Below are 18,403 nucleotides of genomic sequence, written 5' to 3' on the forward strand. Positions count from 1 at the left end.
ATCCAGTCTGTCCTTCATAATTATTTTACTGTCTTCAATATCATTGCTTCAACATTGCCTCAGAAAATAGCGTACTATACTAGTAGCTGTAACTATATTGTGCAATAAGTAATTCTGATTTGGCTCCTTTATTCTAATGATTATCATTAGAATCATCAATAACATAAATACTTAATCATATTAATATAAACATGTTTGGATTGCCATCATTAATCCCATGGAACAAAGTTGTACAAAGATTCAATTGCATCTATAAAACCCTTTGACTAAGTCTGGGACTAGGATTCCAGACTCCTCTCTGAAAAGGAGTTTAGAAGGACAGGGGGTCCTTTCTGCACCTCGTGACTCAACAGGAGAGCTGTTCTAATAAACTTAGTCCAAAGCTTCTTTCTGCTCACAGCACTGATCTTGAGGAGGCAATACAAAAAAACTTGCTTGCATGCCATGTGCAATTAAAGTCTTAAAGGGTCATGGTGTAAATCAGACCTCATGTCAAAAGGAAAGCAGTTAAATGCATTTTCCCGAGTTTATCATATTTGTCTTCCCAAAATTTTGCTTCTTGTTTGTTTGGGTTTTTTTCCTCAAGTGTTGCATCTTTGCACTTGCTGTTGGAGACCTGACCAAGGTCCAACACTTATTTAATCCAATGAGGGAATTCATTTACATCCAGATCCAACTCAAGCTACATCACAATGAAGTTGTTTGCTTCTGTTATATAACTGTTTGTACAGGAAAGAGTTCATTATTTGCAAGGAAGGTTTTAAATTATGCCACTTCTCCTTGGCTTTTGTTGTGTATTTTTTTTGGCACAGCAATGAAGTATTCTGCAGTCCTTACAATCCATTCTTCAGAATTGCTTCACAAATTCAAAATCACAATTGTTCGATACATTATTGGGCATGGACTACTTTTCTTTTGCAGGCAATATAGAGCAGTCTATTTAGAGAGAGAAGGTCACATTATGTTGGGCCTTGCACATCACATCTTACCTCAAGTCTCTGAACAGAAATTTATAACCTTCTCCTTTGTCTTCCTTTGTGAATGTTTATAAAATAACCTTGGTATTTCTTTGCTGTTGCACATCTTGGTATTGAAACTTACTGATGTGGTTGTTTGGGGGAAGGAAATATAAAAAGCACAGCTCAGGAAGAGCCATTAGAAATATGGACCAGAATTTGACATAAAGTTTTTCATTAGATTCCAAGTAGGAAAATCGGTGATTAGATAAATGGCTTAAATGTATAACACTTATCTCTTTATTTCCTGTATAAATTATCCAAGTGTTAGCTAAACAGCCAATAGTTAGACAGACAATAATTCTTTGTATCTCTAATGCTAGAAGTCATACATGGCTATTGATGTCTACTGATTTCATCTTAAAATAATTGTAACTTGAAGAATTTGCTATTTTCATACATAAATGATGTTTGCCTTTAATACATCCACAAGTGAGGCACAGTGGCTTGCATTCTTCTTATGAAAAGAATATTTCTCCTTTGATGAATTTGGAGGCCAGAGACAGCAAAAGAAACATGGGCAGTACCTCAAAGCACTCGTGTGGCAAAGATGTATCACAGCTCAAGAATTCCTGGTTTCCAATTTCCTCTTCAGGCTTGTACTATACTTAACTGCTACTGATGAGCTTTACATGCCTTACAGTCTGCTATACATTCAACTCCCACACACACCTTGAGTAGTAAGGTACAGGCACAGTTTCTTAAGCAATTAAAAAGAAAAGGAATTAAACATCAGGCAAGATGGACTTGTTATCATTATCGTGTTTCTGTGGGGCAAAAAAAAATTGTAGATCCATAGTTGTACCTCTCCTTTTTCATTTATTTATATGGAATGAAATCTGATGTAAAGAGAATCTGTCCCCTTGAGATGTGTCATTCTGTCCTCATCTATAAAGTACAAACTGGTAAAAGCAGGTTGGTGTACCAACAGTTAGAAAAAGCATGGATAATATATAATCTTGAGCTCATTATCAGCTTGAGAAACAAAATTTATAGATCAGATTCCTTTAGCCCTTGTCCCCCTGCTCTGTATTTCTAGGGATAGGGCACAGAAGCATTGCTCTGGCCAGGAAAACCTTTTGCAGCACTGTAAGGGAACTGTAGGAGATCTGAAAGGCAGCTGTTTTACACACACAGAAGAAACAAAGCACTGTGCTCCTGTGAAACAGGCCTGGGTCACCTCACGTGGTTTTCAGTGAGATCATGGAGATTCCCATGCAGGCATATGAGGGTAGACTTTGGGCCACAGTGCTGAGAGAACAGCTCTGATGATTTCAGCATGAACAGAACCATGATATGGAGTCCAAAGAATGCATTGAGACAAGCCAGGCTGAACAAATGGTCCATCATTTACTGGAGAGTTCCCTGCAAGGAGCTATTGCATGGAAAATGTAATGATGGATGCAGTGAACTGGAGATTTAATAATGGACATTCATGAATGCCATCATTGTTAATCCTTTTTTATCTGCTAGGGACACAGAGAGGGCAAGCAGATACCTGGGGTTCCTCAGTGTATAAAGCTCCATCATGGGTGGCTGCTCTGTGCTGCCACTGGGCCTTCTGCTTTTGCTTTTCCTCCCCAACATCTTTGTGCTCAATGGCCAACAGGAACTACGTGATTCAAGGATCCAGTTGTCTCCCCTTTGCCACCCAGCTTGGGGATGGAGCAAGAGACACAGGTGTGAGGCAAGTGGACTCCTGCAAAGTCTACCATGGGCTTCAGTCTCCTCAAAAATCATGAGAATGATTAAGTGATTTTCTAAGAGCCTCCTGGTGTTTTTCATTCCTCCCCTCTGGAGCTCAGCAAGTTAATAATTTCAATGTGTTTCTGGCCACATACATAGAAAACACAACAAGAGCACAGAAGCTTGTCCACATTGGACCAAAGGCCCCTCCATTGTGGGATCCTTCTTCAGCAGTCAGCAAATTATCATGAGCGTATGGGGGGAAATAATTCCTTCCTCTGCTTATGTGGAAATGCATGTTCTGAACAGACCCCCAAGGCCAGTTCAAGGCAGAGCCAGAATCAGACACAGGAAAACCATGGTGACTTTTCAGAAGTTTAGCAGACCCATCTACTTCATCCATTGCAGCCAGGAATTATTTATTCAAAATGTTTAATACAGCAAAAGTGAGGCTAAATATTTTATATGTATTATACACACATATATGCATATTTGCAATTGATATTAGTTTTCCACCTCTATTTAATGTTTGCTGCCAAGAACACTCTTTAAATGAGTGTTGCCTTTCTCCTTAGATGGTAAAAGCACCTGCAAAATAATTTCCCCTTAATCTTTAAATCAGCAAGTACCAGTCTGCAAAAGATGCTTCCATCTCTTCCATAATTTCTTTGGGAACAAGCACAGCACACAGCCTCCCTGAGACTTCCCATCTTCTGCACAACTTCAGCTGAGGAACACAGGGATTATTCACAACTACCTCTTCCATCTTCATTTCATTGCACAGCTCTCAAAAGCAGGTTCTGGAAAGTTTGGAAATTTCTCATGCCATGCTTGATGAGAGTGTGGAGAATGATCCCTTCTTTTGCACCAGTGCACACAACATCTCTGTGCTCCCCTCTTCAAATCCTGCCTCTGACACTGCTGTGATGCTTTGTCTGCAGCACTGCCCTCAGCCAGAGTGGTTGCAGCCCCTGCTTACCACGCTCAGCACATAAATCCCTGTGAGGCTGCAGCTCTGGTTTCTCTGTCAGGAGCCCTGATTTGCCCAGAACTCAGCCAGGCTGCAGAAGGCAGGTGTCTTTTCCCCTCCACACTTGTTCCCTTTTTCTCTCACACACTGAGTCCTCACCAGGGAAGGACTGAGCAGAACATTGTTTTAGGTAAGGGGGTCTATATCTGCAGGCCAAGAGAAGCAAGGGCAAATTTCCTGCCTTGAACCAGTTCCAAAGAGAAAACATCTTTTATTTTTCTCTGCCTCACAAAAGGCTCCACAGCCTCAGAGCCTTTCTGCTTTTAAATTACCTTTGAACTAAACTTTGGACTAAGCTGGGATTCCTGTTAGCCTCCTTCAGCTCAGCAAGTGCTTTGTCCCATCAGGGTGAGATCTGTGCAAACCATGAGTCCCACTGCTACAGCAGGAGCTCCTGTCTTTGGGTTCCAGCCTGGGACAGGTGCAGAAGAAGGTACAGAAACCACATGGTCACTCTTCCACACTTTATTTCTCTGAAAATGGGGAATGTATATCAGATGCTCAGATACCCCAGGAGGCACCTACAGACTAGTTCTAGGTACAGAGACATGACTGGCTTCTAAATATGATGTTTCCATCTGGACAGGGTATTCCACAGGATTTTCAGAATATTCCACAGAGTCCATTCACCAGCTGATTCAGCTAGCAATACTACTGAGCTTTGATGTTACCTAACAGGATTCTACATTACAAGCAAGGTAAACTGTGTTTCCATTTTCAGAATGAAATCCAGACATGTCTTCAGAGAGTTGTTCTGAGACTCAGCTCAAAACTACTGACTTAGAATACACACAGAATTATACCCAACAAAGGCACTGGCTCAGGTATGAGAAGCTCTGGAGATGTGGGGATCGTTACCAGGATTTCTCTGTCACCTTGCCTACCCAGAGACAGCACCACACTAACATGATTATACCACTTCTCTTCCAGGGAGGACTTGGCTGTGCATTTTACAGGCTATCACCTGCATTCCACCCTGTGTACAAATGCTGCGTGCCCAGGGCTATCAGCAGCAGCACTGCACCAAGAGAAGAGAAGACACAGTTTGGTTTCAAAAGGTCACGAGAACTGCCTTGGCTCTGCAGCAAAAAAAGTACAGGAAGTGTTGGGTGGGAGAAAAAACTTTCTGCTTTAAAGGCTCCTGCAATTAAATCCTTCTGCAAAATACATAGTTTCTTCTAGTAAGTAGAGACTCAAGAGGTTCTGAATTTAAATTAACCTCCTGACCAAAAATAAATTAAAACTATCTAGCTCAATTTTTTTCTTCATGCTATCCTGCAATTATAAGGAACTTTATCAAAACCACCTAGTATAGAGTAAGGGATCCTGAAAGAAGCTCACAAAATCATCGCTGTACCTTTATTTGAAAGAGTGAGTTTGATTTTATACTTCAGCAAAGAAGAATATATTAATAAATTTAGCCCAAATGCAAGGTCTTTTTATTTTTGTATTAAAAATAGCTTTTTTTCTCTGAGGATTTTCCACCTAATTAAAGACCAGATGTTAATTAATGCATAAGCATCATCATTTTGTCAAATCAATAACAAAGCACACCAAATACTATAATGCATCTTGCCCTTTTATTGTGTTGTATTATAGACAAAGAGAAGTACAGAATAATCACTCTGTTACAGCCATAAAGTTGCAGTGTCACTCTGATCCCTTTGGGAGTCAGACAACATCCACTTGTCATTCATTCCACCTTTTATCGTAACAAGCTGTGTATATCAAAACTCAGCTGTGAGCAACCATTTTTCTAAATAAAAACATGAACAAAACAAAAGAATTCCAGTTCTTGTAACAGGAATTTGCAAGATTCTTTAGGGTACCAGCAGAATAAGCATGCACAATAGTAATACCAAACCATAGACATGCTGCCCCCTGAAAAGGGAAGCTGTGCTGGAAAATTCACAGGTTCAGTGCTGGGACTCCATCTCCTGCAAAAAGCTGGCTCGAAAGCTGTGCATTATTTTGGTCCAAATCTAAGTGAGAGTAAAGTAGCCAAAGGCTGGTATCTTGCAAGGAAGCTGTGTTAATCCTACTGCTTTCTTTGTATGATAAAATTTGGTCTATGAGGAAAACCTCTATTGCTCTATTGACCGGTGCCACAGTGCAGTGTGATGCTACCAGAAAGGAGCTGTTGCTGTGTCATGCTGCTTCTCTTGTACACAAAACAGGTCCCAATGACCTATAAAGGAGTTTGCTGGAATACTACAAAGGACAAAGCAGATTTTTTATTTGACATGCAGGTGCAAGGAAGCTTTTCCTTGCTGAGAACCACACACCTTTCAAACAACTTTGGCAAAATATATGGCAACACACACTCCTTTGTGTTACTGAGTATGACTGCACACAAAATAATAAGTTGGCAGTGGGTCACAGTTTCCTATTTCTCTGTGCCTGATGTTGTAGACAAAATGGGAGAGAAGCAGTTTGGAAACATACAGATAGCTTCGATCCTAACTTACTGAGCAGGCTGAGAGCAAAATATCATATATATCAGCCACTTATGGAAAGACAGACATATTAATAAGAATTAGTAAAATTACTTTGAAAACCACTGTTGTTGGTCCTGCTCCAATACTCGTTTGTATAAAAGTTTCTAGCCTGTACATAGATGCTTGAGCTGATACACAAATGTCTACTTTGGGGATGATGTTTTAAGCCCAATGAAAAATCTATTATTATGAACAGGAACTTTCCACTGGGACCATTTTCTGTTCTCCTTCCCAAAATAAATGAAAAAAAAAGGTAAACAATGAGAAACGATTTGCTATTCTCTTTTAAAAATTAACAAGGCACAATCTTGCTGTCTACTACTACACTGCTTAAATTGTTTTGTTCTCTCTTGTCTCACACTGACTGCAGCAGGAATGTGAATAACATCAGCACTGTAACCCACCCTGATGGAGTGCAGAGTCCATGCAAGAGCTAAGGACCATTTTGGTAGAATTTAAGTATTTCCCAAAATACAGTTTACAAGAGACTCCTGGGCAGGCAGGCGTCGTGTAGGCTCTTTGCCAAAACTCTCTGTAGAGGCCAGTTTGAGTGGTTCAATCCAGCATGTGATTTGCTTAATGAAAGACACTTCTCCAGAAGATTTTGGCAGATGCAATCAGTTCAACTGCCAGGCAGTATTCAAGTGATTAAAAATGTTACTGATCACATTAGATACTTAATAAATCTCTCCAAAAAGATCACAGCTACTGTGTGGCTTTGAAGAAATGAAAATTGTGAGACAGATTACTGTGTTTGCTGTGCACTGGACTATTGATACAATTGGGAACAAATCCCTTCCCTGGACTGCCAAGCAGTCAGTGATAACTATTAATTTCTATATAGAGCCAAGTCTGCTTGTTTGTAAATGTTTATCTATGCATCATGGCAAAGTATCTTCCTTTTCATGTTATGCTTCTATAAATACATTAAAAATTTTGACTCCACTGAATTTCACAGATCTGTGGCAATTCACATAAGCCAAGAGGTTGGCCTGAGAGTCCAAGGACAATTTTTAAAAATACCAAAATTTTTAAAAATACCAAAAAAGCAGGATGCTATCCTTGCATAAAACCCGTAAGCATGACTTTGTCACTGTTTCTTCTGTTGACATTTCAGCAGATGCAATATCACATAGAGTAATGATAAACCACAACAAAGCAAAAAGAATCTAACTGAGCTATACCTGTTCTCATAAAAATGCTTTTCCTTATGGTGGGGCACAACTTGAACTCTGTATCTTCCTGTAATTTACTGAACAGCATTTTTAAAATGAATAAATGTCCATTGGCCAAATCCCGGTGCTCATTTCAGTGTATTGCACGAAAGCAGTCACACAGGCCTCTCTTTTCTGCTCTCAGGAGGAGGGTTTCTGTCTGAAGAAAAAAAAAACCAAAACAACTATGAAATCAAAGAACTGAATATATCACTTTAAAAGAGTATATAATTGATTAGATCTAATCCCTCTGCACAGCTGTAGCCAAGGTGCTCTGCTGAGTAAAAAATCATAGTTATTAGTGCTGGTTTTCATCCAGAAAAAGTGATGAAATGAGTATATTCAGAACCGAGATGCAGGGAGAGTATTTTTATAGTTTGAATGTTTTCATTTTCACAGTTAACTTGTAGGGAGTAGGCTGTCAAAATTATTAAAGTGTCCTTTATAAGCACTGCGACAAATTCCACTTTCAACTGCACTGCTCTTAATTCCTTCGTGGTGATTGATGGCTTCCTGTTGACGATGCCTTCAGTACTGTATAATTTAATTGCACCAGATAGCAAGTGCTGAGGAGCCAGTTGTGCTCTCAGTTACACTGCTGTTTCTCTAGAATAACTCTGAGTTGAATCCAGCTGTCGGTCTAACCCTGTTGTCTGAAACTCATAATCTTTCAAGGCAGATCTAGGTCTGAGTGTGTGGTTCCTATTTCAACCTGAGTTAATTTACTGACAGTTGCTTTATTATCAGTACTCGAGCAAAAGCTTAAACACCATTCTCAATATACATCATTTAAAATTAGTTGCTGCTGTATTTGGAGCTCCTTAGTGGAAAAGCATTTCCAAGCTTTTTTTCTCTGTATACAGTGGGAAAAAAATAATTTTAGATCTTTAAAGATACTCAAGTATAATTTCTTTAATTGTGAACAAAAAACTTAAGTATTTAGTGAGTTCTTTTGTCACACTTTTTGAGAAACAAAGGCTGAATCTTTTGAATGGCACCATCATTTCAGAAGCCAATTTCTTGTGAGACTCAAAATTGTTGCTGCAAGGAATTCACATCAGCAAATGCAATTGTGACTGAAGAGAAACTTCTTCCTGAGCATATCTTGTGGTTTCCACCCTGTGGTCTGCGGTCCCTCAAGCAGTTTGCAGACTGGCTTTGAAGAGTTTCTTGAGGGGAGAAAAAAAGAATTTAGTGGACTTAAATTCACTGTGCCTGGGTTTCCCATCTGCACTGCAAAAACCCATTGAAGGTTAAAACCCCCTTGTTAGGAAATTATCTCAAAGATCTGTGAAACAACAAGGTCTTCAGCCTGCTGGTGTTCCTCTGACCTGATACCTCCTGACAAATTAGACACAGCAAAGGGCTACTTAACAAAGAGTTTCCAAAGGAGTAGCTGGGCAATCCTGTATGGGTCCTGCTCCACTCCTGCCTTGCTTGGGCAGCAGTACGTCTGTCCCCCAGCTGTGCCCACTCTCTTTCAATCATTTTGTGTTCTCAGACTGCAAGTTTGTGCAGGACAGGCTGTTTCAGAACAGCTTTTGCTCCCCTCCACAGCCCTATATCCTCTTCAACTCGAACTTTTGACATCCACCTTTGCCTTAAAGAGGACTTCTTCACATTCCTTGCCTGCTTTCACTTATCAGCTTAGCGCAATGGCAGGCGCTGTTAAACACTGCTCCCTGCTCGCGCATTGAAATCTTGGATGAGTGAATGCTCCCATTGTTGGGAGCCCAGGAGAAATCATAGAATCATCTTAACATCAAACAGGCTTATTGGATTTCACAGTAATGCCAACAAGCTGTCACTGCTACCACAAACTCTGCCTGGGCGTCACTCAGAACTATTTACAGGCAGGAAAAGCAGCTCTGGGAGCACTCAATTGCAAATTGAAAGACTGTGAAAGAGAAGTATCAGTTAAAAAATTAATTGTGGCCTTGATGGCATTGGCTTAGAAAGTTCCTGATATGCAGGAGCAGTCCTGCATGGGGCTTGCCCTTGTAGCAACAATTTCCAAGACTCAGGAGTTATTCAATGAAGTTATTTGTGTGTAAAACTTGAGAAATGATAGTTGGTCAGCACAAGCCAAGCACCAGCAATGAAGTAAGGATATGGAAGCCCTGCCTTTCAGAGTATAGAAGGCCACAGGGTGCCATCTGTAGGGCCTTGGCTGCTGTATTTCACTTCGGTATCTCTGCATCATTCAATAATTTGTGTTTCATCAAAGCATCTCTGATAGAAAGCCCATTGGAGTCTTCATCCAAAGCTGGAAAAGGTAATACAGCCTTTATTTACTAGTGGTAGTAAACTCAGTTGTCTAAGGGTGTGTGATCTTACGAACAATGGGTTCTGTTTGTTTTTGTGATGCACTGTTCCTATGCCCCTTGCGCTGTAACACTGGGAACTGTCTCAGCCAGTGTCTTGGCATGTCAGGCCCATCCAGGTCCTCACAGAAACAGAAATTCATCTTGTGACACCCTGGGATCAGCCTCTCCCTTTATATTCTGCCTCACCTCTTCCAAGACAGTGCTGCTCTCTGATGGGCTGCATTTTCAGCCACTCTCCAGATAGAACAGACATCACAGATACATCTGAGTATCTCTGTATGTGGGATTAAAGAATATGCTGCCTCTATTACATTCAAAAAATTCTTTAACTTCCCACATAAAGCCTGTTGGCAGTATAAGAGCGAGCACAGCTGCAATTGCACCTGGCCTTGACATGTCATGTGTAGGTACAAAACATTTCAGCTGAACCTAATCCAAACAGGTGGAAATCTGCCATGCACCAGAAGAGCCCAGCACAGCTGCTGGAGGTAAAGCCCCCTCTACTGACACTTTACCACTTAAGAATTATTTATTATTACTCCAGTGCATGGGAAATTTTTGGAATGCAACCCACACTGGGAACTTTGTCCTAATCAGTTTGCTATTGATAGCTCAAGAAAGCTGAAGTCACTCCAGATTTATTGTGTAGGGCTTGACATGGCTGCCCAAGGTCACAGGAAACCAAAGGCAAAGCTACATAGTTGCCTTTCTGTGTTACGGTTTGAGACAGATAATTCATTTTGATCCCTTTAGTTGGCTTTGCTGTGAATGACAATTTGAGCTGAGTGTGACTGTAGAGGAGCAAGGAGCCCTTCTCACCTGCCAAGAGAGATGGCCCTGCTCAAAGCAAGGAGAGGTAGGACAAGACATGCCTGGAGGGGCTTTATTACAGAAGAGACCTCCTGTCTCATGAAAACTTCAGACAGCCCCAGAACCGCTGTGGTAAATCCTACCCCAGTCAGTTTGCACATATTTATGAATCCATGCATATATGAGTTGCTAAAATCAAGGCATTTAACATACCCTCATTTTGTTCACTGAGACCTCTGCAGACCGGCATGTGAAGTGGCAGAATTCCCTGTGTGCTGTGATAAATGCCCGAAAAATTGTGCTTCCCCTTTTTTCACGGAGTATCAATCCATGAGCAAGGAGTGTTACGTGTGTGCTACCCTTTCCTCTGCCAGCCTTGCCCGCCATCTTCTCGCTCTCCTGCTCATTTCTGCTCCTGCCCAGTGAATCGTCAGTCCACAGCTTGGAAGCAATGCTGTGAGGCAGAGGGTAAGTCATCCTTCTTATTTTCCACTGCTTCCTACATCTTGTTTCCTTCTCTGTTTGGTGCAGGGACTGTCTGAGATAATTCCTTAGGCTGTTATGCAAGCAGTCAGACTGGATGACCATTAATGAACCTCTGCAGACTGCGAAAAATAATCCGTGCTTGGTATAAACCTATTTGCTGAGATGGGAGTGAATCAGCAGAGATGTCACGTCTGCTGTACCCAGACAGGCAAACCTAGCCGCTGGGAGATAAAGGCTAAGGGAAAGCATTCCTACAGAAACACATACCCGCGTGTCGAGGTTATACGCCGTCTTCTTTAGATCCTGCAACGCCCTCTGCATGAACTCGAACGCATGGCAGTCAACACAGGGACGGCCTGGGGAGAGAGGCAGAAGAAGACATCACTGTCACAGCAGGAAATTTGGAGTTCAGCAGTACAGAGGAGGAATACTCAGAGACCTTGCCAGGAGAAACTCCATTTTACCAGGCACCCACACCTGCATGTGTGCAAAATTCGGGCTGCCTGTATCTATCTTTGTGCCAGTGTGAGAGGATCAGCAAAAACCACAAAGAGTACTTTGCTGTGTGTGCTTTTCTGAACATGGCCCAGACCTGACTCTGCCTGCTGCTTCAGCCCCCAGCCTCTCCTCTTAAAATTGAAATCCTTACCCCTCCTCAGACATGGGTTAATTCTCAACAGATACACTGCAAATAGCAGTTTGCAGTGGTTCAGGAACCAGACAGGCAGGTCTGTTTTTACAGGAGCTCTTACAGAGCAGCTTGGCAAGGGACAGTGCCAGATCTGTATTTGCTTCCTTTCACCTGCTGCTGTATTTTTTCTCTGCCAGGAATGCAAAGCATCCCACTGGCTCTGCAGCTGCTGCCAGTGTGTGTGCACAGAGGGGCAGGGCAGGGAAAAGGCAGAGAAGTGGAGGAGGAGGGGACTTGACAATAACTGGAATGGCTCACTTCTGAACCTGGGCATTTCTGCTCTGCCAAGATTCACCCTGCACCAATCTCTGCCTATTCGAAGTTAATGAAGTGTGAGTTTTCAGAAGAAGAAATTGCAGATACTGGAAGAGATGCAGGGGGAATGGGGAAAGATGATATTTCACACTGATCACAGAGCACCTATGTTGGGGGAAGTGCCGAAAGCCTTGTCCACATGCAGCCACTTGTGCTGCTCTACCCAAGCAAAGAGGGTGAAAAGCTGCTGCTGAGAGGGCTGGAGAGCTGTCTGGAGCCAGGACCTGCTGAGCAGCACTGCAGCACCCATCTGTGCCTGGCACCCTGCTGCCAACACTGCCTTCTGGGTTGTACCTGAAGGAAGGGAGCAACCAGAGTGCTTGTCAGTCCTCTATTCAGGATGTGTTCAGCAGGTATTTCTCTCCCACCCACCCTTCTCTGTCTCCCCTTCATGCAGCTGACATCTCAGGGAGACCTGGGGATCAAGCTAGGGATTTAATTCCCAAGTTTTGAGGAGATGCAAAGTCCCCACCTCTATCAGAACAGCATTGCTTACAAAGACTGCTTCTCCAGGCACAGGAGTAGTGACAGGATGGTTTTGAGCACACTTTAAAGACACTCAACCCCCTCCTGCTTTCAGCATGTCAGTAATTTAATTGTTTCTACTTCAGATCATGAAACAGAGCCTTTAGAAAGAACCTGCATGCTCAGACTGCTGTCAGCAAATCCATCATTCGCTTGGTGTCATGCCCTGCTCCCTCCCCTCACTCTGGTCTGCTCAGAAACACCCTGCCCTGGTTCCACCTCGGGGAGGTGCTGCATGCCCTGAAGTGAGTGCTGACAAGCACCAAAGTGCTCTCAAAATCAGAATCTGAAGGAGAAAAAAAAAACCTTCAGGTGATAAATGAATGTCTCCTGCTTCTGCAGTGGGGAGAAAGCACATTTGAGGAGAGCCATGAATTCCATAAGCTGTCACTGCCTGTCACCCAGGAAGTCTTCCCAGGCCTTTGTGAAAGCTATGATGGAAGGGCTGTGTGGGATCGTTCACTGGTATTTATGACAGCCAAGTGCTCCTGTGTGGACAGGGAGGTACTAGTGCAATGGCACAACTATGCCAAGTGGTTATTTCACTTCTGCCAGCCCTGGGAAAGCAGCTGCCGTGGTGTCAAAGCAGCTCCTGCAGGAGAAGAGTGGTGGCACAGAGGACCTGCCTGTGCAGCTCCGTGTGTCCTGAATCAGCACACGCAAAGCTCCTAGCACGGCACTGCCCTCTAAAGTCAGAGTGCAGATGCAGCCAGTTTCACCACATGACAGGATATTCACTCTTCAAGGTTGTTTCTTGGGCTGTGCTCCGTGGTGGTGGGTCCTTCTCCAGGCACTGCTGTCTCCGGGTCAGGTCAGCATCCCTGCCTGCTGGGAGCCAGTAGCCAATAGCGGATACTTAAGGAAGATGTCAGAATAAGTGTCTAGCAATGTTCTCCCAGTCTACCAAGAGGCTGGAGGATATCCTGCGTCTGGCTGGTATTTCTACATCTGATAAGCCCTCCATGAATTTTTCTCACATTAATTTGCACCGTTGCTTCCTGAATCCATGTAAACTTTTGCCATCTGCAACATCCTGTGGCAATGAGTTCCACAGCTCAGCTATTCACTGAGTGAACAAAATACCATTCCTGTCTGCTCTGAAGTTGACATCTGCTGCTTTCATTTCCTGCCTCTAACTTTTGCAGTGGATGAGATGGTTATTAAATAATCACCAGCTTTGTCCCTCTTATGACTGTGATGTTCTCCACCACTCCCTGCCTTGGTCTGCTTTCCAGAATGAAGAGCTGAGATGCTAAGCTGGCCTATCTAGGTGGATTTGATCTCTCCTCATGCCCACAATATTTTCAGCAAGGTGCCCATGGACATTTCCCCAACATAAATACGTCTAATCATCTGTTTTGACAAACAAATCTAAATATATGCTGTTGCCACTAGGAGCAACCCCACTGTGCTTTCTGTCCTTGGCTATGGCATCTCACACTTCCACTCACAGTAGGAGTGGCAATGCAGCTCCTCCATCAGCTGGATTGCTGATTTTTTCCCCCCAGATCAAATCCTGAATGCCCAGGTTCTGGGGCCAGGACAAGAAACAGTGCAAGGAGAGGAGGACAGCTTATGGAGAGGAGAAGGGCAGAGGCAGCACAGGCTTACATCAGCTTAAAGCAGTCATGAAACCAAACCTTAAGTCACATCATAGCAAAGTATAGCAGAGTACTATTAATTCCTTGCTGACAGCTGGAAACAGACTATCATTCATAGGGAAACTTAGCAGGTCTGTGGATTAACATAATGAGAATTACCAAGAGTCAGCTATAATTCCTTAAATGAGTCCTGTCAGCACAAAGACTGTATGTGTCTGTGTGTTTCGGGAGGAGTAGGGGAAGAGAAAAAATAAGTTTCTTGGCTTCTTTGTGGTAAAAAAATTGGAGCTGGAACTGGAAGCACTGTGTAAGTCTAATTTACTTTCCCTTGCATAAACTTGGTGTTTGCTCTTTGTATTTCATGCACCTTGGCTAATGAAAACAGACTGACCAGCTTCTGGTCTTCAGATTCTATATTTTAGCTTTCACAGTGGGTGATCTGGCCTATAAATGCAATGGGAGGTTGGGGAAATAACTTCTTTTTTTTTTTTTTCTTTTTTAGTGGATTGCAGAGAATGTTAAAGAAAATAATCTGCAAGTATTAGTAGCACCACTTCAAACTTGAACAGTCTTTTGCATATGCTAAGTGCTGTGTATAAGGGACACAATTAATCATTGCTAATTAGAATTATTCATAAAAAGCTGTGCCTGGCTGTGTCACTGGCAGAGAGCAGGGGATAGTGCCCTGAGCCAGATCTCAGTGCCACACACGGGACAGGATCTCTCTGCAATGCTAAGGAGAACTGTGACTCACTCTCATGCTCCTCTCCTGTGACTCCTGCACCTCCCATACTTGAACGGAACATTGCTGTCCCTGTCCTGCTCGTGATGCTGCAGGAGAGACACATTCCTCCCACCAGGTGGGAGAGAGAGACTGTGTGGTCCATGCGGGAATGTTCCTGCTAAAGGCATGCTGCCAGCGCCATGTCGCACACCTGGGAACAGAGAAAAGCATTGAGCACCGCACTGCTCTGCCCCACAGAAGGACACTTAGTATGGTCCCTGCCCTTCCTATATCCATATATGTACTAGAGCCTCCTTCCCCCCTCTGGGTCACCCAGGGTCCCCGAACCAGCAGTTTGCCCGGGCCGACAATAAGGGCTGAAGTGCCGGCAGTAGGGAAGGTGTGTGCTCGTGCTGCAGAGGCAGTGCCCACTAAATGGGTCAGTGCTCACAGGGATCAGCTCCTTGATGAGAAGTAGCCAGTGGAGCACCAAGCAGGGAAAGATCCAGGAATGTCTGTGCTAGATCACATCAAAGTGAGTGCCTGACCCTGTGTCCAGCTTCCCTTGATCTACATCTCTTGAGGAATATTTCAAGCCTGGGAACATTCCCAAGCCTTGAGAGCAGCTGGCATGGGACAGCTCATCTCTGGAACAGTAAAAAAAGTCTGTCTTCCAGATAGACAACTGGCCTTCTATCATGGACACAAGTGTGCAAGGGTCCATCCTAGCAGGTTGCTGGTACAGTCATGTCCCTGTGCCAGGGTGCATGGCTGGGCACTGTTATAGATGAGACCTTCATGGCCAGCAATGGGTGCCTTCGAAGAACAGGGCAAGTCTGGAGGGATGCATTCCCAAAGACCCTCCCAGATCTCAGGAATATGCTAAGGCAGCTCCTGAGCCAGAAGAAATGCTGCTGTATCTAACAGCCCTTTCTAGAATTTTTTTGCCTTGAATTTAAACAATCAGGTCTGCAATCTCATGCAAACTTTTAGCACCCAATGTCCTAAGGGAAGAGTTTCACAGGTTAACCATCAGGAAGAGCCCTAACAGGCAAAGGAAAGTGTCCGGAGCACTTAGCAGCTATGTAGCACTCTCTCAACAAGTGGCTGATGAGGAGCATCAGGAGTTTCTTGCGGCTTTAAATCTCTGGCCCTGCAGCAGTCCAAAACAATTTACAATTCACAATCAGCTGACAGCCTTGCTCCCATCCTGGTCTCAGACAGAAATAGCATTATGCTTCTGTAGCAATGCTCACAGCCTCTGTTCCTTGGGATGGGGCAGTGTGTCTCTGCAGGAACCCTGCCACAGAAACACTCTGACCTGCCCTTCATTCCACACTCTCATGTGCAGAAGACAAGGAATCTTCCTCAAAGGCTGCTCAAGGGACTCCACAGCCTGGCTAGAGGATGGTAAAAAGATAGTAAAAACACTCCTTGATACTGTAAAAAGGAGGGGACAGACTTTTTAGCAGGGCCTGTTGTGATAGGACAAGGGGTAATTGTTTTAAACTAAAAGAGGGTCAATTTAAATCAGTTAAGGAAGAAGTTTTTTACTGTGAGAGTGGTGAGGCACTGGTATAGGTTGCCCAGAGAGGTGGTGGATGCCCCATCCCAGGAAATGTTCAAGGTCAGGTTAAACTCAACTCTGAGCAACCGGATCAAGTTGAAGATGTCCCTGCCCATTGGAGGGGGTTGGACTAGATGAGCTCTAAATGGCCCTTCCCACCTTTCTATGATTTTATAATTCTCTGAGTCTTGGGTCAGAAACCCTGAACCAAGAGTTTTGTTCTACAGATCAAACAGGAGTTTTCACTACCCAAGTAGAACAAGAAACCACTGTATACATTTTCCCCAATGTGTTGACTTGCCTCTGCTAACAAAGACACACAAAGGGTACATACAATTTATTTTCCAAGCCTGATTTTCTCTTTGAGGAGATAAAACGGACTACTCATCACAAAACTCCTTAGAATTAATGAATGTCTAGAAAACAGACACACAAAATAGCAGTGAGATCTGGTTTAGAACAGACCAAAACACAGCACTTATAAAAAAAAGAAGAGAATGTAAAAAGAGGGAAATTCAACATGTAAGTCCTGTGGAGACAAATATTTGAAAAGTAGTAATGGAATTAATGGAGAATAAAATGCAGGGACTAAACCAGACCTTGTACTAATTATTTTAGTAGACTATTATACTAGTCATATAAAAAGATAGCTGTGATACAAAGTAAGCATGACTAAGTACTACAGATTTGTTTTTATACAACTATCTTTCTTTGGTTTAAATTATCTTTTTTTTCCCCAGAGGACATTTTATGTTTGTAATGAGTGGCTACTTCCCACTTGCTGTCACCAAAACACCATGAGAACGTTGACTCCGTCCCCTAATAACTTTGAACTATCGCCTCATTTTGGAGCTGAGAAAGTTTAGAGACTTACTCAAAATGACAGAGGAAGCTCATATAGAGCTGTGATCCAAATTCAAGAGCTCCCAGCTCTGTGGTGTGCTCAAGCTAATCTGTCATAGTTATTTATTTTTCAGGTTTGCAGGATTTCAGAAATTTATATATGCTTTACAAATGCACTATTTGGGTAAATACCCCCTGTGTTGATTTGTAGTAGTTACAAGAAAGTTGAACTTGACCTATTGTTCCAACCATACACTAAAATAAGCAAGATGCAATGCCCCAGCAGAAATACACAGAAATTTCTTCTAACAATACTCAGACTAGTAAGGACATCACATGTATTGTGGCAAATCTGGAAATGAAACTTCCAAGAAGCAGATCTAAAAGACCTACAAACAAAGAGCTTGAATACCAGTTTAAATGAAAATTAGAGTATTAGCATTTTTTTCCTAAATAACTACTAACCCTATGCTTGCTTGCGGTTTCTATGACTGTTGTTTCCATGTGCTTTGCTGACATGGCACAAACTCATCATTACTGCCTCGTTAATCAGGCAACACAAAGTTCCCCAGGAGCTGAGTGCCCGTGTGGCTGCTGAGGGTGCAGTGGAGGAGGGCAGGCAGGACAGGGTGCAGCAGGTACCTACTTTCTGCAGGGATGACACTCCCGGAGTCCTGGCCAGCCCCCACGAGCCCCGCGCTGAGCAGGCTGAGCACCGAGAGGAGCAGGATTCCCACACGCATCTTGCTCCACACAGACGGCAGCGCCATTGCTCTCATCAATAATTCAAGCTGTCTTCCCTGCCTGGAACAAGGAGAAGCAGTGAAAATCAGCAGTTTGCTCCCTGCATGCTCCTCACAAAGAAGTGGATGAGACATGATAAGCACAGGTGCTGTGCACACACAAACCCACTCGCACACACCACTGCCGTGACACGCCACGGGCTCGAGATGCACCCCAAGGACCAGTTTGCCCAGTACCTGATCTTTCTCCTCGCCTGTGTGCCAGACCCTTGGAGCAGCTGTAGCGAGCAGGCAAGGCTCCAGCAGCCACTCTGAGCATGCGCCCCT

At 43.3% G+C, this 18,403-nt stretch overlaps 1 protein-coding gene across 3 annotated transcripts; it reads right to left on the reverse strand.

Annotated features, from left to right (window-relative positions):
- Nucleotides 1-5,307: 5,307 nt before the first annotated feature.
- NICOL1 (NELL2 interacting cell ontogeny regulator 1) lies at nt 5,308-18,403 on the reverse strand. 3 transcript variants are annotated; one of them, XM_069012253.1, is made up of 4 exons: nt 18,314-18,403; nt 17,980-18,137; nt 11,335-11,423; nt 5,308-7,604 (listed from the first exon to the last, which is right to left on the reverse strand). In XM_069012253.1, exons 2-4 carry the CDS (start codon nt 18,110-18,112, stop codon nt 7,539-7,541), a joined length of 288 nt encoding a protein of 95 aa, XP_068868354.1. In that variant the 5' UTR covers nt 18,113-18,137; nt 18,314-18,403; the 3' UTR covers nt 5,308-7,538. The 3 variants fall into 3 exon arrangements, with proteins under 3 accessions (XP_068868354.1, XP_068868352.1, XP_068868353.1); XM_069012251.1 differs by lacking the exon at nt 18,314-18,403 and adding an exon at nt 18,246-18,295; XM_069012252.1 differs by lacking the exon at nt 5,308-7,604 and adding an exon at nt 8,429-8,613 and having other exon boundaries at nt 18,314-18,390.

This window comes from Aphelocoma coerulescens, chromosome 4 (assembly GCF_041296385.1).
Source record: "Aphelocoma coerulescens isolate FSJ_1873_10779 chromosome 4, UR_Acoe_1.0, whole genome shotgun sequence".
NCBI lineage: Eukaryota > Metazoa > Chordata > Aves > Passeriformes > Corvidae > Aphelocoma > Aphelocoma coerulescens.

Coding starts and splice junctions, on each gene's coding strand:
- NICOL1 (XM_069012253.1), bottom strand. CDS start 18,112: ATGAGAGCAATGGCGCTGCCGTCTGTGTGGAGCAAGATGCGTGTGGGA. Junction 11,424..17,979: donor GAGTGTCATCCCTGCAGAAA/GTAGGTACCTGC, acceptor CTCTCTCCCCAG/GCCGTCCCTGTGTTGACTGC. Junction 7,605..11,334: donor CGTATAACCTCGACACGCGG/GTATGTGTTTCT, acceptor TTTTTTCTTCAG/ACAGAAACCCTCCTCCTGAG.